Source organism: Phalaenopsis equestris, unplaced genomic scaffold, assembly GCF_001263595.1.
Source record: "Phalaenopsis equestris unplaced genomic scaffold, ASM126359v1 Scaffold000135, whole genome shotgun sequence".
Classification (NCBI taxonomy): Eukaryota; Viridiplantae; Streptophyta; class Magnoliopsida; order Asparagales; family Orchidaceae; genus Phalaenopsis; species Phalaenopsis equestris.
This window is the reverse complement of record NW_018164577.1, coordinates 12,166-35,819: the sequence shown is the minus strand read 5'-3', so window position 1 is coordinate 35,819 and position 23,654 is coordinate 12,166. Positions and strand designations below refer to the sequence as shown.

Below are 23,654 nucleotides of genomic sequence, written 5' to 3'. Positions count from 1 at the left end.
CATCCTACCTTGAAAACCTGAACCTTGAATTCTTGAAGACTAGAACCATTGATCATTATCGAGAGTTTTCTCAAATGACTCCCGTCATTTGAGATGTAATTAACTATAGGGGTTTGCCTCTATAGGGAACTTGGAACCCAGATAAAATAAACCCTATTTAATCTTTGTATTAAATAGGGGAATTTGTCGGTCATATATAAAAGGTTCGCAGACCAAACGGATGTCACAAATCTCATAGTTTGCAGGATTGGGTCTATCGCTGAGGTCTACACTTATCTCTCGGGAAGGTGTAGTATTTGCGGTATCAGGCACGATTTTGCAAACTATCAGACTAATGAGATCAATTTGGTCTCATTTTTCAAAAATTAAAACATACTGCTTTCAAAACCCAAACTATATATCTTTTATATTTAAATTAAATCTCAAAAATTATTTTCATATATCATATATTTTCATAATTAATCAATCGAAAAATAAGTTGACCGACACATACCAGAATTGTTGTAAATCTTATTTCAATTCAAAAGCCTTAAAAAAATCAAATATGCTATGTAATTGTTCATCCTTCTTGTGTTCCTCAGTACTTGCTTGAGAAAATAATGAGCTCTGTTCTCTAGAAGCCTCGAGTACTTGAAATAAAATACGAATAATTTCTCTTGATCATTCCTCAATTCTTTAAAAAAAAATCATTTATTCATTCACCTTTTAATGTTTACATCTCTTCAAAAGATTGATTGCCAACTTATTTCACTGCATGATTCAAAATAATTTAGGATAAAAAATAAACACTTTAGGTCCAGCAGTACAAGAGATTCCCTAATCAAATTTTAACTCCCTTGTTCTAAAAGGAAGGCATTACTAATAAATAATCTTGTACATATACACAAACAAAATGGGGTTGCTGAAAGAAAAAAATTGTCACTTGATACCACTCAAATTATTATTTTAAGAGGTCTCTATCTAATTGGGGGGAAGCTGCACTTAATCTCACATATATAATAAATAAACTACCATTAAGATAATTGGAATATAAAATTCACAATGAATAACTTCAAAAATTAGACTATTTGTTAGAACATAAATATCTGGTAGTACTTCTTTTATTCATGTCCAAAAACAAAATAGAGAAAAATTGGAGTAAAAAACTATTAAGCATGTATTTCTTACCTATTCTTCTACACAAAAAAGGTACAAGCGAAATAATTCAATTAGAAAAGTATAACCATCTATTTATGTCACCTTTTCAGAAAATAAATCAATTCATACAATCTTAATCTTTAGAGAGAGTTTTCAATTATTGAAGATAAAGAATATGATCACTCCACATTTAGCACTCTTAAACTACCTTCCGTTCAATCTATCTAAAATATTAGAAAGTCCACCGAGAATGTCTCTGCTACTAAATTCATACCTATAACAAAAAAACAAGTGCCCGCTCCTATTACTCCACCACAGCTGGAATAAATTTATAGTTTGAGATTTAGTTCAAAAATGAGATCTTCAGCCCTCTTAATGAATCATTATAAGTTTTAATAATGCTTTGTATATACAAGTAACTGTAATACCACCAAAAAGGGATCTTGATCTTCTTATTGCTATAGAGAAGAAAACAAAAATTGCATAGCAGTCATGATACCCATTTCTTTCATATGTGCTCTTTAAACAACTTTATAAACTCCACATAAAATTTCTTGTGAGTATAAACATTATATTTATTCTAAACATTTTATCTGAGATATTACTACGACAAATATGGAGAAATGCTTTAAGAGAGAAAATAAATGATATAAGATTATCAATAAGCCTCAACGAAAAAATATAATAGTTTACAAATGGGTTTTCACTCAGAAGAATACCACTATAACACTGTTCAAAAATACAAAAGCAAGACCGAATACTCTCGGTTACATTAAGTTGTTTACGAGGAGGAATTTGCCATGTGGCAAAAAATGAGAATATAGAAACCTATAATCTGTAACTACTCACTTCAATTGGCAACTTCAACAATACAATAAGAATAATGTCTTTTTGCATAAGGACCTGGAAAAAAAATTACCAGAGCCTTCAACTATGATTTGACGAAAATTGAACAATTACAAGGTATGTAGACTAAGAAAAGCCACATGTGGATTAAGAGAGTTGCAAGTCTCCATCCTCAATTCCAATCCTTTACAAACAATGATAGTGTTTATCCGACTCACAACAAGCCAAAAGTTACCGAGATAAAAGTAAAGCTTCATGTTCCCAAATGAACTGGATTTTCATCGCAAACAATAGACCGACCACTCAATCATAAACACTACTAAAATAATTTATAAAATAACTGATATGCTTCCAATGTCTTTTATGATAAAATTTATTCAAATAGAAAACCCCATGAGCTGCCCTACTTACAAGAAAGTTATTAAAATTTTCCTTTTAATTCTAAGCAGTAGTTTTCTATCACACAATAGGCTTGATGCATTCCTCCACTTCAACCATCCAACATGAATTCTAATAATAGCATCCCCAACTATATCACCATCACTTTGAACAATAGACTCGAGATATCTAAAACGTTCACTCCTTTTAATGATTTGATCACCCATTGTTAAAACTCAGCAACTAGATCTGATACTACTAAAATTACATCAGTTTTAGATCTACTAAAACAAAGGACTTTAGACTAATGTATACCTCCATAATTCAAGTATATCCTGAACTTTTTCTCTAATATTATCCACAAGAAGATATCATCAGCGAAAAACACACCAAGGTACATCCTCCTCTTGATTTCATTAATTTCATCCATAACTAAAGCAAAAAAAATAAATGCTTAAAGTCGATCACTAATGTAATCCAACTGAAATAAAAAAATATTTGGTCAATCCTCCTCATGTTCTAATTTTACTCCAAAATCAAAACTCCAAACTCGGAAGACAATTCAAAATTCACTTAATGATTTTGCTTTGAGTAATAAGTAAATATTTAAATACAAGAGTCATTTCCAGATCGAACATGGATCGTTTGAAATATGATATGTGCTAACCCAAATATAAGATAATTCAAGTGTCATTTTCATACAATTGTAAGACATTCGCAAAGGCAACTGGTCACCTTTTAGGTGGCTGCTTTGAAAGCCAAACGACATCTTTCTCCCAATAGGGTTAGATGAACGAGCCACGAAACAATAATAAATCATCAAGAAATTGAAAGGCACAATTTTGGAACTTCATTAAAACAAAACTTGTTCGTATTACAATAAAAATAACTGTGCATAAAATGAGCATGTAATAATCATATGATACCTTTATGGGCCTTCGATGGTCTATGTTATGCTTTAGGGTTTTCAACAAGCCTGGCATAAGACTTGTCCGAACAACCTGCTTCAATTCAATACATTTATGCCTTAGGAAATGTAATAAACAAGTAAATTCAAGGATGAGTAACATTCTCTATGTTTGCATAAATAGCAGAAAAGGAAATGAACAACACAATAGACAAAATTCAAGAAGTATCATTCTCTATGGTTTGCATAAGTAGCAGAAAAGGAAATAACAACACAATAGACATTAAAAGTTCATCAAACTCTGTCCAATAAAAGCAAGTAACAAGCTCATAATTCCATGGAACAAAATAATGCAGAAAATTCAACAAGTAAAAAAGCTGAAAGACATGCATACTTCCAAGGAAGGAGAACATAATTAAAAATACAAAAAAAAAAACAAAGAAGAAGAAGAAGAAGAAGAATATAGCGGACACAGAAGTTTCTTTTTTCGGAGCCCACAAATGCCGATATTAAAAGTTAATCAAACTCTGTCCAATAAAAGCAAGTAACAAGCTTATAATACCATGGAACAAAATAATGCAGAAACTTCAACAAGTAAAAAAGCTGAAGATATGCATACTTCCAAGGAATGAGAACATAATTAAAAATACCAAAAAAGAAAAAGAAGAAGAAGAAGAATATGGCTGTCACAGAAGTTGCTTTTTTCGGAGCCCACAAATACCTTCTTGGCTCCCTCATAGTAACACATGGGCAGTGCCCCTCAAATGATTTTTACCCAAAGTTGTTGCAACTTCAAATTTCACGTTGAAATTCCACTACATAACTTCATGTCTAAGGCATTAGTGATTCCTTCTTGGCAGCATTCTTTGAGAGCATAGAGTTTGAAAGAGTTCAAAAAATAATAAGAAACAAGAATTGGAAGACAACTAAACTAAACGACATTTAGTTGTTTCTTATGTTCACATGCATCGGCAAGCAGCTGGAAACCCAATCTAAACCAAACACTTACAGATCTTGGATTGCTGCAACCAAATTTTCCTGCTCCTGGCAATTGCTGGTTGAATCTTCATGGTATAGGAGCACTGAAAAAAGATGGTCTACTATGGCCTGCGACTTGGCCGAAAACCCCTATATGCTTGGATGAAGCCACAAGATCTTGCGGTAGCGACCAAAAACAACACAGCCAAAAATTGCAAAAAAACCCTAAAACTTAAAAACCGGCAACCCCCCTCCCCCTCAACAACAACAACAAGAAGTATTTATCTCACTAAGTGGGGTTGGCTACATGAATCCTTTTCCTCCATTATGTCCTATTGAGTGTCATATTTTCATTTAATTCTAATAAACCAAAATTATTTTTTATACAATATGCCCAAGTCATTTTAGGTCTACCTCTACCTTTCTTAACATAAATTGGATCTAAAACATCTACTCCCATGACTAGATCATCAGATGATAGATGTTTATTGTGATCAAACCATCTAAGACGACTCCCCCTAATCTTGTCTACAACTGGAGCTACACCAACCCTTTCACGGATACATTCGCGTCGCATTTTGTCTATAAGTGTAAAGCACTCATCCAACTAAGCATTCTCATCTCAACAACACTTAGTTTTATATTTCTCTTTTAAAGGCCAACAGTTTGCGCCATAAAGCATTGCAGGCCTCACCACCATCCTATAAAATTTTCCTTTCAAGTCTAAGCGGTATTTTTCTATCACACAATAGGCTCGATGCATTCCTCCATTTCAACCAACCAACTTGAATTATACTAATAACATCCTCATCTCTATCACTATCACATTTAACAATAGACCCGAGATATCTAAAATGTCCACACTTCTTTATCATTTAATCACACATATTTACAACTCCACCACTAGATCTACTACTACTAAAATTACATTCCATGTATTCAATTTTAGAGCTACTCAAACGAAGGTCTTTAGACTCTAATGTATACCTTCACAAGTATTATCCACAAGAAGGATATCACAACGAAAACCATACACCAAGATACAAGATACATTCTCCTGTAAATGTCCAGTAAGAGGATCCAAAACTAAAGCAAAAGGATACGGGCTTAAAGCCGATCCCTGATCTAATGCAATTGAAATAACAAAATACTTGATCAATCCTTCCTGTATCCGAACACAAGTAACAGCTCTAATATACATATTTTTAATGACTTAAATATAAGTCATATCAACACCTTTCTTTGCTAGAACTCAACAAATAACTTCTCTTCAAATCTTATCGTAAGCTTTTTCTAAATCAATAAAAATCATATATAGAGCCTCTTTACTATCTATGTATTTCTCCATCAAACCTCTCAATAAATGTATAACTTCTATGGTTGACTTGTCTGGTATAAATTCAAATTAATTATGAAAAATCTTTGTATATCGTCTTAACCCATGTTCAATTTCTCTCTCCCATAATTTTAATATATGACACATTAACTTAATTCCTCTATAATTTGCACACTTTTGTGCATCCTCTGTATTCTTATAAAGGTGTGACAAAATACATGTAACCCTCATTAAACTCCAGTATATCAATAGGTTTGTGCATTAAATACCCACCACTCAAATCATTGTTGGTCGTGTTGGTTATACTTCACGTAGAACAGTTTTCTTAACATAATCATCAATTAAGTGCAAAAAATATGAAAACGAACACTTTCCCTTTATTTTCTCTCTTTTGATTCTATGTAAATACCACCCCCTTCTTGCCATCATTCTAACTTTGATGCAGTCTAGTATTCTCAACATCCTCGACAATCCCATAAGCCGACTTTCCGCCAAAAGCCCATTGACCTCCTCTACTCAATATCGCCTACATGTCTCATATTTTTCTTCTCCAACACCATTGGAGTGAGAGGCTCAAACTAGAGCTTGGAACATTGAGGCACCATTTCCAAGCAATTGGATTTTGAGATTAAGAGAGCTCTTCAAAACCCTATTGTAAATCAATTCAATTCAAAGAGGTGTCCAAGGCAACACCTTCTTACCCAAAGAAAAAAAAAATCGAAGCCATAAATTTTCATCAAAGATAACAATCAATAATAACCAAAGTTTACTGAATAAAAAGCCGATGATGGTCATTGAGGAGTCAAGAAATGCATCCTTTTAACTGAGTAAGAGATGAAAAGATTTTAAAGATGGGAGTAATTTGGTTAAACAAAGAAATATCATGCAACCAAAAGAATTTATATAAATTTTCTATAAAATGAACTATGTAAGATCTATGGAAACGTTATACTCCAATTTAGATCATTACAGTTTGGATAGATCCCTAGAGAAGAATCCATATCCTGGAAGAAGACAAGCACCTGTTAACATGGATTTTTTTGAAGATTAAATTTCATTTATGAACCAATATAGAGAGTAAGCGAACTATACTGAAATCGAAAAAGGCACTGCAAATCTAAGATTAGAGTTTAAAAAATGAGGACCTACAAGAAATGCGGCTTGAATGTCAGGAACCTAAGTTGATATTTTACATACATGCACTATGAACATTAGTAATTAATAAAGGTTTGGCATACAATATTAAATACAGCACAAAATGAGAGGAATACTTACTAAGTTCTGAAAAAAGCTAGCTAGAAAGCATTAACTCATTTTATGCAAAATTAATAAAATTGAAAAAAATAAATAAATAAATAAGTCAAAAATGGGAACAACAACCAAATTTCATTGTTAATATAGTAAATAAACCTCAAATTCTGATGAACGGGGATTTCCAATGGTGATTGCTTTCTCTCCATCGTCTTCTCTTTTAACCATTGCAAAGTTTTCTTCATGTGAGCACAAAAGCCAGGTTAGAACCTCCATATACCCTGCCCTTGAGACCTAAAAAAGGAAAGTCAAATTGAAAAAAGCATAAACCTTCCCAGAATTTGCCTTGCATATATTAAATAATAATGACAAATAAAAATCGACCTTTCTCTCCGTCCAATATCTTTGTCTAACTTTTAAATTTCGTGCATTCATTAGGAAAGTACGAGACAAAATTTACTTCAATACTTAATTATGAGTTCAATCATGTCTCTTTTATACCCCATTAAACAATGATATTGAATCACGGCTTAGCTTCACACCAAAACATTTTCAAGTTTCCATGAGTGGAAATTGAGCTCTATAACGTCTTTACAATAAAAAATGTCTGCCAATATATAACCTAAATGAAATGTTTCCTATATCCCAAAAAGTTATTTAATGAAATATTGAACAATAAAAAAGAAGTTTCGGAAGAAGCAATTAGAAACAAGAACTGAACTTTGTCAAGCTTCATATTTTCGAAAAGGGGACTCAGGTAAAAGTGCAACACGGCATAATCACATATGTTAAAATCTTGCTATTAAATGTTCAAAACACAACAGGCTTTGTTCTCTTTTTTTTTCATCTCTTGTACGCCATATGCATTTTCCCCCTCATACATAATTTTAAGAACATTTCAAGATAAGAGCAAGATGACAATTTTTTGAAAAAAATCTAGACACTGCTCAAAAGCCATGTGTTATTTAGTGCAGCTTGTTCCCAATAAAGTGGCTTAATTAAGGAGATTTTAGATGTACTATGACCACTTAAGCCAATTTAATTTGCATGGTAACAAGAACCAAAGTTCAATGACCTTTCAAAGTTCCAGTTTTCGGTATTTTTCTGGTTGTAGGAGGAAGATGTTATCAAAAACATAAATGTTGGCAAAAAAAAAAAACCTCATTGCTTATATGAATACTCATATGATGTCAACATTTTAAAGGAAAACAAATAAAAAAGTACATTATTTCTTGAAAGAGAAGAATTATAAATATAAGTCTGAAATTTAGATGAACCTCTGTAGCTCATCCATTAAGACAACTTGGAAAATAAAGCATGCTCAAATTATATTACCAAGCATGTATACCTTAGTCAATAAATGCCGAATTATAATTGTAAGTTTTGGGGGAAGAAAGAAGACTTTAAAAAATAAACAACACAATTTCAAACACATGGTGCATGGCTCAAGTTTTAGCAAAACATTGATAAAGTATATGTATGCCTGTAAAAAAAATTGAACCCTATAGGTGATCTATTTTTTGAGGCTGTTTTCAAACTTGTTCAATGATCGTCTTGTGCTTTATTACTTTGCAAATGCCAACGACCCACTACCTAGATTGTTGCTTCCAACAGGCCACACTTTACAAAAAATACCATAAATAATCAATGCAATTCATATTGTTAGGATTTAGATTCTATCAAGGATGGATTAACATGGGAAAAAAAAAACTAAATGTAGACCAAAGCATTAGTTTAATTAAGTACCTCTCCTCGGAGCTTGTCAGAAAAAACATTTAATGGTTGCTGGCCACCTGTGGTCATGCATGTAGGCTTTGTTTTTGGAATTTTATTATATCCATATGCTATAGCAACATCCTATAAAAGAATTTTAAAAATTAGTGATTTCTTTAAGAAGCCGTGTACTTCACAAGAAATTTCTCAAAATGTAAATATCAGTAATTATTATTATACCTCCATGACATCACAAGGATGAAGTATATCACTTCTAGTTGGAGGAACATGTACTGTAATAACAGAGTTTCCATTAACCAACTTGTCCTTAGCATGTAATTGCATTTTATTCAACAAGGGAATCACCTGACATTAGCAGAAGAAATAACGGTATATCTAAATTAAATTGGCGGGACAAAAATTTGTGAGCAAGCATAACACTCCGAAGCAAGATTCTAAAGCTAACTATCCAGCAGCGCCCAGAAAAAAAATAAGGAGAGCAGAACATAGAACATAAATGAATAATGCCAAAAATAAGAAGGAACATAAAGTCAACAAAATTAAGGAAAAGGAAGAATATCATAGGAACAATAATAATAATAATTTGATATAGCCAAATAAGCCATCAAAATATTTGAAGTCAACAAATTTGATATAGCAAAGCAAGCTTATCCATTGTAAACCTACAAACATTTTCTTTTCTTAATTTTTTTTTCCTTTTTTTCTGTGCATTAGACCTAAAACTGTGGTTTTATTTGGCTCTCCATCACACACGGACACTTTATTCACAGATATTACTCAAGTTATTGAAGGCATTACGACTGTTGACAGTACAATAAACAGAACAATGTTTTCAGTGATTCTATAATTGCATATTTAGTTCCCTCCAAGGCTGAACATCTTGTCAGATAAAAAGTTTCCCATATAAATTGAACGTAGTCGAAACCATGATTTCATATATTCTGCCCATCATTGTTCTATTTGACAAATGGAGCTGCCATTTTGCGATTTTGAATTGTCATAAACTCTAGAATAAACAGAAAATCAAATATAAGTGTTTAGCAGTTGTTTTCTTATTCATTCACGACAAGAGACCCGCTTCCCCCTATATGACAATGGAGGTGATTTGATTGCAAAGATTACCCTAAAGGATAGCAAGTGGCCGGCAAGCCATTAAATTTCAGAAGCTATTTAACTACAAGATCAAAACAAAAATATTGATAGATGCCTTGATCGATAAAACATAGCAATTAAATAAAGACAATAGTAAAGAATGCAGATATTTGGCAAATGAGCAAAGATGCCTATGAAAAATAATTCCCATTCAAGAAGGCATCACGGACAATACTTGTGGAGGAATCAACAAACTCTGATACTTATTTTAAAAACCTAAAATAACCATTCTTCCTAGATCAATTGCTAAAAAATCAAAAAAAACAAAAAAACAAAAAAATGGTGTTTAAGCTTCCTTGGTGTAGGAAAGCACATGGTTTAAATTGCAAATTTATTGAACCACAAGTCAGCCCTGATGAACATTTAAGGCGTTCATTTTAGAGATTTTCAGTTAATTATAATTAAAATTTAATAATATCATAAAATTGGTTCCAAGTGTTTTTTACCACCTTCTTAATCTACTGGCCAACAACTCTAACGTCGATGAATGAGTGTGTTTAGATTAGAAGAGCTTATGGTTTAAATTTCAAATTTAATAAACTATGGGTCAACACTAAGAAGCATTTAAGGCTCTCATTTTAAAGATATTTTACTAATTAAAATTAATTTAAATTAACAATTTAAAAATATTACTCCCAAGTGTTTACAGCCATCTCAGAGGATTGCTCTCATTCTAGGTGACCTTAAAGGGGAAGCTAACCTAGTTTGGGTCTAACCCTAGACAAACCCATTTTAACCTTTAAAAGGTAATAAACTTTCTTCATTATTTATTAAGACTACTCCAAGTTGACCATAACTTGAACAATGTTTGCCCAATTTACCCAAGATGACCCTAGTGCTCACGAATCACACTTTAGGCATTGATCCTGAGTTAGACTTCTAGGCCTTAAAATGCATAGTGACGCCTTAATCTATGGTTTATCCAACCCCTTGAGTTAGATTTTATTTTTATTTGCAATAAAGGTGTCTAAGAATTTAACTTTTAGAACAACCAAGCTTAATTTGAAGATACTCTAAAATAAACATTTGTTGGAAATATAATTGACTGCCTTCCATTTGTTATCCAAGTAGTTGAAATATGAAAGAGATTGTTGCTACAATTTGTCCTTATTATTCGTTCTCTTTGGGATATTCCAAACCAGTACTTCGCCATTAGTTTTCCATGTTTTGTTTTGGTATTGTTCATTTTGAGATTGTAGAGGTAGACCTAAAAAGACTTGAGCATGTTGTATAAAAAATGATCTAAATTTATTAGAATTAAGTGAAAATATGACACTCAATAGACACAATGGAGATAGGACACAATGGAGAAAAAGAATTCCTATAACCGACCCCACATAGCGGGAATAAAGCTTGTTGTTGTTGTATTGATTTTCAATGTCCAAGTTATCAGCGTCTTCACCACTGGCTTCTTCAAGGCAGCTGCCACCATGTTCTTTCCATGAGGAACAACCTTCTTATATATCTTTTTCCATTCTGGTTGGATGAATATCGACTTTCAATGTTAATGTATAACCCATCATCTTGGAGTAAAGAATCCAAGTTGAAAGTTATGTTGGCCGCATTAGTGTAACACGTTAATGGCTCTGATGCTACCTTTAAAATAAGAAATGTAAAAAACCAAGGGTAAGAGAATGAAAGATTTCATGACTAATCATATTCCCTTGTTTTGCGTCTAAACATGATAAGAAGTTGTGCACAAATAGATGAAAAAACAATTACAACAACAACAAAAACAACAAGCCTTTTTCCCACTAAGTAACGCCGGCAACATGAATCCTTTTTCTCCATTGCGTCCAATTGAGTGTCATATTTTCATTTAATTCTCGATAAAGAAACAATTATCTAGAAAAAAATGTATCTAAGAAATAGTCTTCAATTATAAAATCCAGACAAGAATATAATGTTATTGTCTACAAATTGCTAGAATACTTAATTATATCACTATTGTCCATCAGTGATAATTTTTTTAAAATAAAAAGTTGTTGTCCAAGAATTGTTAGGTTGTTGTAAATTAGGAGTTGTCCACAATTTATCCACATAATCAAGATTATTTTTATTTCAAATACTTCAAAGAAATACAATAGTATAGATATTTTCAGCTCATTTTTTGCATTTATAGCATGAAGAAAAAAAAATCATATTTGCTCTCTTAATATATATTTGATGCTTTAATTCTGTATCTAAGCATTTCTTATAGTATATAACGCCATTTAGAGTTTACATGCATGGATTAGCATAAACTAGAGTCATGATGCATCAAATTAGGCACAAAGTGGAAAAACACTCACTTGAGATTCTTAGTAAAGCGTTCATTCCTGTATAACTTGAATCAAATATGCATCATGTACCATCAATAAAATTCATAGTTGGGGTGCCAAATCGAATTCACAGGTCGGGTTCGAATCTGACCAAAAATTGACTCGAACAGAAGAAGCTTAACCTGAACCTAACTTGAATAGTAAATAGGCCGACAAGTCTAACCCGAACTCAACCCATTTTCAACCCACTAACCCGAACCTAAACCGTATAATATAAGGCAATGTTGGTAAAAAACTAAATCAAATTTCGATCAATTTTAAGTCAACCTCAGGTCAATTTTTAGTTGTCGAATCAACTCAAACGACCCAAAAGAAAATTAAACATGCTAAAATTCTTAACCCAAACATAACACAAAAATTATTCAGGTCTACCTGAACCCGGATTACTCGAGTCTAGTTGGCATGTGCGGTAAATTTTTGACACCCTTAAATTTCAACTCCACTTGTTCACCATGCAAGAGTAAGTCCTTCGTTTACACTTGCATGTTAATAACCCTGCCAACTGTCTTTTGTTGACTAAAATACTAGTTGACAAGGTTTTACTAAACATCATAACTTTTAATTTGCAATGACAATGTTTTAAAAGAAAACTTCACATTCTTTGAATAACAAAGTTAACCGTTTACTAATTAAAAATTCAGGAAACAACTAATGTATGTCAAGTTAAAAAAACTGGCAAAGCAACAAACAAATGAATCCAAATAGGAATCGAAAAAAGACTCTTTCTAGCATCAGTGGCTCTAGGATTCATGAAATGTCAAAAAAAAATTTAGTGATATAATGATTAATATAATTAAGATCAAAAAAGCGTGAAAAAAATACCTCAGCTACTCCCAGTGAAATGCCAATGGGGCATGTAATTGAAGAAAGAGGGATGTCCATAACTGTAACTCCAAGATCTGGATAAATGTTCTTCCCTTTGAAAACCCCTTCTGATGCACAATCCTCAACTTGCCGGGCATCCGGATATACCACTTCAACTGGCTCAACCTCAAATTTTGAATCACAATATTCTGAAAACATTGTTACCTAAGAAAACATAGGAAAAATAATGACATTTTACGATATTCAATAACTGATAATGATGACAAGTAAATCAACAAATGATTAACTTCACCAAAATTAGAGCATACCATCGTATTCAAAACAATCTTTGCCTTCGTTAAATCGGTTGCTGTGCACTCAATGAAGACATTTTTTGTACTAAGAGAGATTGCAGAATGTGCGCCGTTGATAATTGGGGGCAGTGATAGAACAGTCCTGCAATCTCAACAGAGCATTTTAAGAGAAGAAAAACTAAAAATGTTAAAACTGGAAAACACAATTTGACATAGCTCCGAAGGACATGTAGATTATCATACATGCCAATTGGCATCAGTAAGTATATGCGGGAGTAGATTGCAGTATTTAAAAAGTTTATAAAATATTTACATGTTCGTGTGAGCACCTATACGTTCAAGAAAATAGATAGAACAAATAATAGAAAGGGAACATCTCTGGATATACACGGATTAAAAAAATGGGAATAAAATTTAAGTCCTTTGAATCCGCTCACAGAGAAACCAAATTTTAAAGCATGCAGATGCATTACCTATTCTTGTCATATATGACAGGAAACACTGGAGAATTTTCTATAATGTGCAAAAACTTCTTCAGTTTCAAGTCCGACTGCGAAAGAAAAAAAAGCTAAAAGTAAAAAGAAAACAAAAAAACAAAGCCAATCATGTTGCAACAGCATGACAAAAATTCTTACTACTGGTCAATTAATTATCAGAAAATCGAAGGTAGATGTGTTTAAAAGGTGTTCCACAGTCAAATAAAAACAAATCAGTTCATGAATATTATAGTGATTTGACAGCATACCCTGTAAAACTCCAGTAGTTCATCACCCCTGAAGCTTTTAGCCTAGAGAAACAAAACAGTAAGATAAGGAAAATGTCAAATCAACTACCAAATAATAACCATCACAACAATGGTAACTTACAGTCTTACACCTAACAATCACGAATAGAAAAAACCAACATCAACCACAATTAAACATTGCATGTGCTGCCAAAAAAGGATCCCCATCCCAACCTAGCTTTTGATTTTGGAAAATCCAAAACTTCACTCTTCTGAAGTGGTAGTTCAAATTTCGCAAGTGAGACCACAAAAAAGAAAAAAAAAAATTGCTGCAATAAAACTAATGGCTATTGATACTATTCTAGGGCTCTTAGAAGGTGTTTATGAAGTGGACTGAGTGGGGAGGTGATTGTGGGATAGCAAGGGAAGGAGCATATGAGAGGTTCACGCATTTGGAAGGAAAAAGTGACGAAGTCTGCTGTTGTGTCCAGACTGAAAACAGCGGTCGAATGGTGAAACGGCGAAGTATGGGCTGTGAGGGGGATCCAAGACCCATTCCTGAGTAAGATAATAACGCACTACTTGCAAAAGAAAGAGAATAGAGCACTCCAGAGAACATAAAACAAAGATCAAAGTCTCCAAACACAACAGCACTAGCAAAAGTTCTCCAAACAGAAAAAGCAACACATAAATAGGTTCAAATAAAGAATAACCAAAATGAGAATGAGAAAAAGAAATAGGAAATAAGACAAAAAAAGCGAGGATTCATGCATAATCTGTTAATTGGACAGTGCAGGATCGCAGGAAATTCCGCTTCAGCGGTTCCACAATTTTGTGGGATTTTGCGATCCGTGATCGGGGAGCTCCCAAATCATATTTCGCAAGCGAAATAACAAAAAAAAAATTTGTTGCAAGGAAACTAATGGCTGTCCTCTAATTTTGTCATGACTTAAAAGAAAAAATCCTGAGCATTTGCTCTAGCAGGAAAGCTCTACAACAACAAGCCTTTATCCCATTAAGTGGGGTAGACTAAATGAATCATTTTTCTCCATTGTGTCCTATTGATGGGGCTAACCCAATACCTTGATGAACATCTTGAACACCGCTAGATTAATACTTGATAAAGTTTGTTCAAATTAGTAAACAAAAAAGTTCAAACATTTTTTTTTTAAACTCGAAGGTTAAATAAATCAATATGAGCATAGTCCAACTCGTTTATTAATGTTCCCGAACAAATATGCTATATTGTTTAATGAATATTTAATTAACTAGAGTTTATTTAATTACATATTCAACAATAATTTTTATAATTTAATATCAATATGTATATAATTTTAATGTAATTTCTTCTTATTTTTTATTTCAATGAGCTTGTTTGTTAATACTTATTAATATAATATGATTGTAAAAAACGTTACTTATAACTTATATACTATTTTATTAATTTGGTATAAACTAGTCAGATGTTAATTTGAAATTTATTCAATCGCTTGTTTATTGAGATTTACAAAATTATTTATTAGTAATTTTATATAAAAAAACAATTATTTGAATTTTCAGCTTATTTACTTGTTTTAAATAAAAAATCAAGCCCAAATTGAACTTTTAATCTTAGATAAAAAATCATGTACTTATTAAAATTTTTAGCGCGTTCAATTATTATAGAAAATCAATTGATCACAACTGATCCAAGATGTTACATGATCAATTATTTCAGTCATAATATAATAATATTTTAATATGAAAAAGTTACCCTCTTATAGTACTAGTTGAATATGATAAAATACCCATGTACTAATGACTTTCAAATTTATGCTCATGACAATAGTAAACTTAAGAGCTATGCCCCACTACATTGATAAAATGTTTAAATGGTTCTCCTGTTATAAATATATTAAATATTTACCTTAAGGGATAAGTTATGATATCATATGCTTTAGTTTGTGTTCATGTTATTAAGATAAAGTTGAATGCCATAAAGAAATTCTTATCCATAACTATGATCGCAACATTTAGACAGTTCAACTATCAAGACTAGCATACTTTTTTTCCTTTGAGTTGATGTTGTGTAAAACGGCGATTTACATATTAACTTATTCATAAAACTCAACCCATTGGTTAATAAATATTTTTCAAGTACCATATAGAGTAAATGGGCGATGGAAGGGATTTGGTGTACAATTGGTTAAATATGTGTAATTTTGTAGATGTAAAATATAGTTTTAGACACTCCCCCTTCGTGTGTGTATTAGATGGTTAAATATATGTCAAATGTAACATTATAAAAAAAAATTCATGTAAATGAACAAGTTCTTATATATTAAAAATCATATATTTAGTGGCATTTTTATAAAATTAGAAAACTTATTTTTTAAAAAAATTTATTTTAAATATTGTGAAGCTCTATTTTTGTTGTTGTTGTATAAAAAATGATCTTAATTTACTAGAACTAGATGAAAATATGACACTAAATAGGACGCAATGGAGAAAATGGATTCATGTAGCCAACCCTACGTAGTTACGTAGTGGGATTAAGGCTTTGTTGTTGTTGTATTGTGAAGCTCTATAGAAAAAAATAACTCCATTTTTTTGTCTAACTGTCCGTTCACGCTTTTAATAAGCTGATCTCCTTGATTGAGTCATAATAGAAATATCTCCAAGTGAAGTGATGGATGGATAACTCATCCCTCTTCCTCGAAGTCAACAAGCAAGTAGCTCTACGAATTGCTAATCAAAGTGTCTCGGTTGGAGTATATATAGACGGCTTTCTATGGGATCAAAAAATTCAACATAACAGGGGACTTTGGATCTGTTTAGGTCAGCTATAGCTGTGAAGTTGTAGAAAAAGTTGACCAAAAAGTTCTGGTAACTGTTACATTTTTTTTTTCAAAAAATCTGACCGCAACTTTCTTTCAAACACTGCAATTAGCCATATCAGGTTGTAAAACGCAGCTTTTACACCACAGCTTCTTGAAAAAGCAGATAAAATGCAATTTTGTCAGATGCATAAGCAAACCAATGTAGAATACGCCACACCTCTACCACTGCCCCAAACAGGCCCTTAATAATTACCTATAATGCCTTCAAGGACTCCACACAAATCAAAAATCATAATCCCTCACAACATGTTAGTCTAAAGTTAACCGTCTACAAATACCAATGGATGATCAGAGAAGAGAACACCAAGCAAGCACAAAATAGAATGCATAAGATTAGTGATGAAAAAAATTAACGAAAAAAAAAAAAAGAATTGTCTGGACAAGAAAAAATAAATCATAATAGCAGCAAGTTAAAAATTGATTAGACGGTCTCAATAAAGAAATTCAAAGGAGGCCAATGTATAAACTTACATGATACTGCAGAAATTATATATATATATATATATATATATATCTAACCTGTTTTAAGGGGATGAAAGATATATCTTGAGGTTTCAAAGCCTGAAAAGACATGAATGCACAAATAAGACTCGATTCAAAATAACTTCCATTCGGCAAATCAAATCTTCAAAATATAAGTGATCTCTTAGTAATAAAATTGGAAAATAAAATTAAAATTGTGCCATGTAAGATTAAGGGCTCATGTGTTATATCTAAGGTAGCATGGATTCACTAAAACTGAAGCTGAAAAAAAACATGCAGCTAACACGACCATCAGATCAATGCCCAAGACTTCAAAAACTAGCAAACGTAATAGAAAATGATCAGAAAGTGAGAAGGAAGTATATCGAAAAAAAATAATGAAGTTAAATATATAACAATTACTACATTCTGTAATGAGGATCTGCTCGTCATTCTAACAAATTTATCATAGATCAATTCATCTCCTAAACCTAAAGAAAACAAACTTCAGCTTCAATTCACAAAGCAATGCTATACTTTAGACTCCTGTTGCTGAGAAAGAAAAGGATGTGATTTTTTAAGACCTATAAATTTCTTTGAGTCCTGTTTTAGATATTAGATTGAACAAGCCAATGAGAAAGGACATCGATCAAAACAATAACAAAGTATTGCAATTTTGCATGTACGGTATGCAGGAAGAGATACTTCACTAAAAACGTTTTATAACAGGGCCTCGGTCTATTAACACCATCTATTTATAAGTTTTACCTCCTTGCTATCATTGCTATCAAAATTAACCAAATGAAACAAAAGATTACGCAATTTGACAGATATGATCAAATTTAAAATTATACATTAGTCTAGTTGATTACGCAAATCCCTAAATATACCAATATTTGATACATGCATGCATTATACATGAAATTTAATACAACTTGTGAAGAAATGCAATATGGTAACAACTTGTGAAGAAATGCAATATGGTAAAACCAAGTTCAAACAGAATAGAATACTTACGTTGTAGGAAAAGGGGGCCTCAATCGTGTCCAAATCATGAGTGCCAATGGCAACAAGAGTTCTTTTACTATAAACAAGATACAGAAACAAACAAAGTAAATATGTTGAATAAGTAAGATCACTGAAACAATACAAAATCAGGAAATACTTGAACAACAAATGGTAAATAGATAGTAAAATCATGCAATCTACCGTCATACCGGCAAATATTTTGGTGAAGCTTATCTTGCAAGTCAATGAAGCTGTTATAGTTTGCTCTATCAAAACTTATTCCTCTTAAAACAGCACCAACAACATAAGGACGGATCTTATCAGTCTGTTGAACAGGCCATTTCATAGTTAGAATATCTACACTAGATCAATAAGGTGAGATATTCTCTAAAGAGGTTGCTTTCATTTTCTATTTTGGTTACAAAGGGAAAGCATCAAGCAATAATTAGGTCACCTCCATGGTCACCTAAATGCCACTAGTTTGGGTAAAATATCAACCTTGCATTGATCGGAGAAATTGTAAAATGGTTGGCACATAAAACTTACCTCCTTGGTAACATTAATTTGAAGTATCGATTCACGGGGGATTTCACGGAATCTATACATAGGGATTTTCTCTTTCCCAATGAATATGCGAAGAGACCTGGCAATGCCTTCGAGACAAAGAAGATCATATCTGCAAGCATATGGATGCCAAAATCAATGTTTGTTAGAGTTTGAGTGCCGAAATCAGCACCGAGAGCTATGAAGTACAAAATTAAACTCCAGAGCTTATTTTCCGTGCGTGTTTGAATAGACTAATCGATGTCTAGATCGATCAGTCATCCACAGCACAATAAAAGAAAATGCATAACTAAACCATTGACGTAAAACAATTTATCTAAATTGAATTGCATAAGAAGCATACTTCACAACATTGCTGACTGAGTTACCTATTAGCAGCAACCTCAATTTTGTATATGACTTCATCATCCCCCTCTGCCCCGGCTGCTGCGTCCAGATGCTTTTCTTTTCTAATAATTTCCTTCTCAGTAGTCTATAAATTCAAAAAATGTGAAACAAAATAGTTAGGGTTTCTCAAAAAACGAAAAATTCATGCGAGAGAGAGAAAAGTAATCCAAGCAATAGCATTTTGCAACTTACCACATCGTCAAGCTCTATCCCAAACTCGAAGCAGAGCTCCTCAAATTCTTCTTGAGCTGGAACACGAGAGCTCTCAATTAGTAAATAAAACCACAAGAAGAAAGAGAGAAAACATCACATTGCTTACTGTAGCTTCGGCCAATAGCCTGAAAGAGACGATCTCTGCCGACGCTCACGGTCGGCATCGAATTGAGTGCTTAGGGGCCGGTCTGGTAACGAATTTAGAGCAGAATTTAGCCTAGATTTACCAGGCGGTGATTCTGGACAAAATAAAGCAGCGATTTGATAAATCCGGATTTCACGGATGTCGGCCTTAATTCTGGATTTACTGAATCCCGTGAATTGGACGATTTAATAAATCCAGGAAGAGCGAAAAGAAAGAAAGGCGCGAACACACTAACCTTCCTCAATGGTTTCGGGAAGGAGCCGAGCGGAACGAGGAGAAAGATGGAGTTTTGGTGGTCTCTTACGCCGCGATCCCCTCGTTGCCTTCTCAGCTAGCTTTACTGGCGGCTGTATCGCGAGGGCTCGCCCGCCAAGGCGATGGTTTGGGCCAAACAGGGGGAACGGGAGGGACATAGGCGAGGGTTTTCGGGTAGGAGAAATTATTATTAGATATTGATGCATCGGCGGTAATAATATCATAACATCATTAATATTATCATGAAAATCATAATTTTTTTAATTAATATTTGATTAATTTTGTTAATATAGAATTATTTAGATAATTTGTTTTAATTATAATGATAAAATAATCAAAATTTAATTGTATTTTTTTCTTATAATAAAACTAACCATTTTCTAAATCCTAGCAAAAGTTGTGAAAGAGTTCGACAGTATTTAACTAGATGTATTAAATTCGTTGACAAATAGCCTATGAGATTTAGGATCTCTTTGGAGCAACTGCAGTTTTTTGAATAATCAGTTGATAAGTTGATTAAAAATAAGTAACTTATAAACTAGGTGCGGCGACAATTATATTTTTTTTTTTTTGAAAAATCAGACCGTTGCAAGAAAGTTGTCACCGTACTTAGATAGATACAGTCTAAAAACGTTACTTTTAGCGTTTTTAAAACGCATAAGCTGTCAAAATACAGTTCACTCAAACAGGTCAGATGCGTTTTCAAAACGTTACCGCACCAAATATGTTATCCCAAACGGACCCTTAATCAAGTGAGATTTATTAAAATTGAATTTATAGGATTTACTAAATCCATTTAAAACTCATGTGTTGTCATACAACCACGACTACGAGACCTTTGGGGGGTAGCAAAGGTGTTTGCAGTCCTGAGATAAAGTAGCGGACGTCGGATAATTGACCACGGCATGGAAAGAGATCAACCATCACATGGAGCTCCTAGCTATTTGAAAGTTAAGACTTTTATGGAAATTTCATATAATATATATACATCTAAACTTTAATATATATGAAAAATATGTATTTCATTTTTTAAGGGTTAAAATAATAATAGTGTTTATATGATATAAGAAAATTTGTTGTTATAAATGAAAATGTAAACTTTAGATGTTAGAGACCTAAATATATATAATTTGGATGGTTTGTATGTAAATGCCCTTATTTTGGTAGACATTTTTTCTCTTAGGATTCATTAGCCAAATTTGACTTTGTATGCCTCTTAAGGATATTCTTTAATTTTTTTTAATAATATTAACTCAGGGTCTGCTAGGGGTAGCTCATTAAAAAGTAGCTATAAAGTTACTGAAAATTAATATGATATTCAAAAAAACAGTGACGGCTATTACAATTTTGTTTTCTTAAAGTAAGATCGTAGTTAGAAAGCTGCCACAACACTTTATCAGGACCGGTAGAAAAACAAAGATTTTGGCGGCAGTTTTTTAAAAAACTGTCAAAACTCATATTATCCAAATAAACAAAAACTTTGGTGTGGTGTCGCATCGCTGCCGTGAACAGACCCATAATGAGAGAGCATACTACATTCATTGATTGCTTCTTGAAATCTAATCATTTCAAAATTGGTTTGAATTTAGATTGATTTGTACTTGTGTGAACTATAAATTATCATTCAGTTCATCGAGAAAAAAATTTTTAAAAAAATATAGATGAATTGATTAACATTTAATTCAACGTGTATAAATTATTTATCATCAGCAAGGTTTAATGAAATCTCAGTTATGTCTAAATTATCATGCCAATTAAGATTCAACTAAAGGTTGATCATAATAAAATAACTATAGCTTGTTCCAGACTAGTTTTAAATTTAATTTAATTAAGGATACATTTTGTTATTATTAGTTTGTTTAAGTAAATAAAAAATAAACTTAACTTTAAATATATTATAGTAAATAAAAATTAATAACTGATTCATCAAATCAATAAACTCAATAACACAACTGTTTTCAAACTGTAAAAAACAAATTATCAATTAGCTGCAGCTGCCCTAAACAAACCCCTAAATTACTTCCCAATTTTTTCATGAAAATCAATAAATTTATTAAGAAATGTGAATGTTAAATCTGAAGAAATGTGTAAAGTAACATTAGCTATAAAATCTGTTGGGATTAGAACTATATACTATCTTAAATAATATTGGTTTATAACTTTTGAAATATTACTATTATTATAACCAAATTCAAAAGTAGCTAAATGTAAATATCAATGCTCTAAGCATTCTTTTTGCTAAGCATCTTGGCAAGGATTTTATGATTTGCTGAAAAGGCTAGGAATATGAAGGCCGCCTTGAGATTTAAGTAAAATGAGCTTCCTCCAGCAGTTGCAAACAAAAATTTAATAACACCATTATGATGATGAAGAAAATTATTAAACATTGATGTAATTTTATTCCTGAAACGTTTGAGTGAGGCAGAGGTTCTACACTAGCAATGCAGGTTGTTCCTAATGGTATTTTTGATTAGTTGCGGTTTGCTAACAACATAATAAGATTTATGTTCCCAACCATGATCCAAGCATGTAATTTATCAAGAAGCTTATGACAACCAACAATAATAGAAGTTGAGTGTTGACCGGGTTTATAAAATGAGCATTTACATACATAACGTTTAATATCTTTGTCTTCACTTTTCTAATAACTAAACTACACTTTTTTTTTCCTTTATACTGCTTAAATCCTTAATATCACATTAAAAAACTCTACACTTTTTACTTTTAATATAGATGAATGTAAGAAATTGAAATTTAGGTGTTGGATCTGCAAATTCATAGAACGGTATGTATATAAATCTTTAAAATGAGAAATTATGCTCATAATTTTTTTAATATAATATGATTATTCTATTTGACTACCTTTTGCATGCCATTAAATTCTAATATATTTACTCACCTAATGGCTAAATTTTATTTTTTAAATACATACATAAAATCTAATGCCCACCTTTTTAAAGATAAAATATTAATATTTTTTATGTGTGAAATAATTTTGGGTGTATAAGAGAGAACCCACACCCTATATTAGAGAGAGTTGCTTCTTTTAAATGTTGGTTTTGAGTGGTTTTGGATTACCCAAAAAGGAAAAAAAAGCTAAAAGAAAAGAAAAAGTACAAAGCATGATAAAAAGTGAGTTGGTTATACTGTATGTACAAAAAATGTCGATAATAGCAGAGACCGATTGGCTATATCGCCGAATGACCCAACAATAAGAAGATGTCAATGATGACAATAATAACCGGCAACGCTCAAGAGCATAATGACTGGTAACTTCAAATAGCATTATAACTTGTAACTCCCATGAGCAATGATGTAATTTTCTAGATGTCATCTATGATCAATAAATAAGAAAATATTTTTCATATAAAGGGCGAAGGAAAATATTTTTCCAATAAAGGGCGAAGGAGGTTCATTTGTAAATATTTTTCACACAATCATTTAAAAATTACTCTTCCATTCTCTTGTAACAAATTCATGTAATATATAAAATGGGTCTGAGAATCTGGGGAACACCATCACTTTGCCCCACTGGGGGCAATCACAGTGTCACTTTTCCTTTCTCTTTCTCTAGCTCTTTTTCTCTCACTCGGTCCTTCTGTTGTATGCCTTGGACATGGTTTACATAACAAATTTAAATTCAACATTCCAGAAAATACGGTGAGCATGAACATTATCATCAACAAGAATACAAACAACAACAATGGAAAAATAATTATTCAGAAAGACATTCCTAGAGAATAGCACACAAGGGGGACTTGCACAACAACATTTTTATTTCATCCATTTCTTGTCGCAGGTGATTTCAAAGATATTCCATCTCTTTCCCCCATAGGTCTGTGCATGTTCCCTGCTTCAA

At 32.2% G+C, this 23,654-nt stretch overlaps 1 protein-coding gene across 3 annotated transcripts in view; it reads right to left on the bottom strand.

Moving 5' to 3' along the window:
- LOC110021574 (phenylalanine--tRNA ligase beta subunit, cytoplasmic) overlaps positions 1-19,978 on the bottom strand; it is a 29,660-nt gene extending 9,682 nt beyond the window's left edge. Inside the window, exons 1-16 of one of the 3 annotated variants that reach the window (XM_020720119.1) lie at positions 19,776-19,978; positions 19,502-19,634; positions 19,375-19,430; positions 19,164-19,267; positions 18,778-18,907; positions 18,441-18,556; positions 18,241-18,307; positions 17,281-17,322; positions 13,904-13,945; positions 13,632-13,726; positions 13,174-13,300; positions 12,863-13,069; positions 8,787-8,912; positions 8,580-8,690; positions 6,993-7,127; positions 3,288-3,362 (exon numbers count right to left, since the gene is read on the bottom strand). In XM_020720119.1, coding sequence (XP_020575778.1) covers positions 3,288-3,362; positions 6,993-7,127; positions 8,580-8,690; positions 8,787-8,912; positions 12,863-13,069; positions 13,174-13,300; positions 13,632-13,726; positions 13,904-13,945; positions 17,281-17,322; positions 18,241-18,307; positions 18,441-18,556; positions 18,778-18,907; positions 19,164-19,267; positions 19,375-19,430; positions 19,502-19,559 — 1,491 coding nt within the window. In that variant the 5' untranslated portion in view covers positions 19,560-19,634; positions 19,776-19,978. The remainder of the gene's footprint in view (positions 1-3,287; positions 3,363-6,992; positions 7,128-8,579; positions 8,691-8,786; positions 8,913-12,862; positions 13,070-13,173; positions 13,301-13,631; positions 13,727-13,903; positions 13,946-17,280; positions 17,323-18,240; positions 18,308-18,440; positions 18,557-18,777; positions 18,908-19,163; positions 19,268-19,374; positions 19,431-19,501; positions 19,635-19,775) is intronic. The other 2 variants (XM_020720122.1, XM_020720120.1) reach the window with 2 other exon arrangements.
- Positions 19,979-23,654: the final 3,676 nt, after the last annotated feature.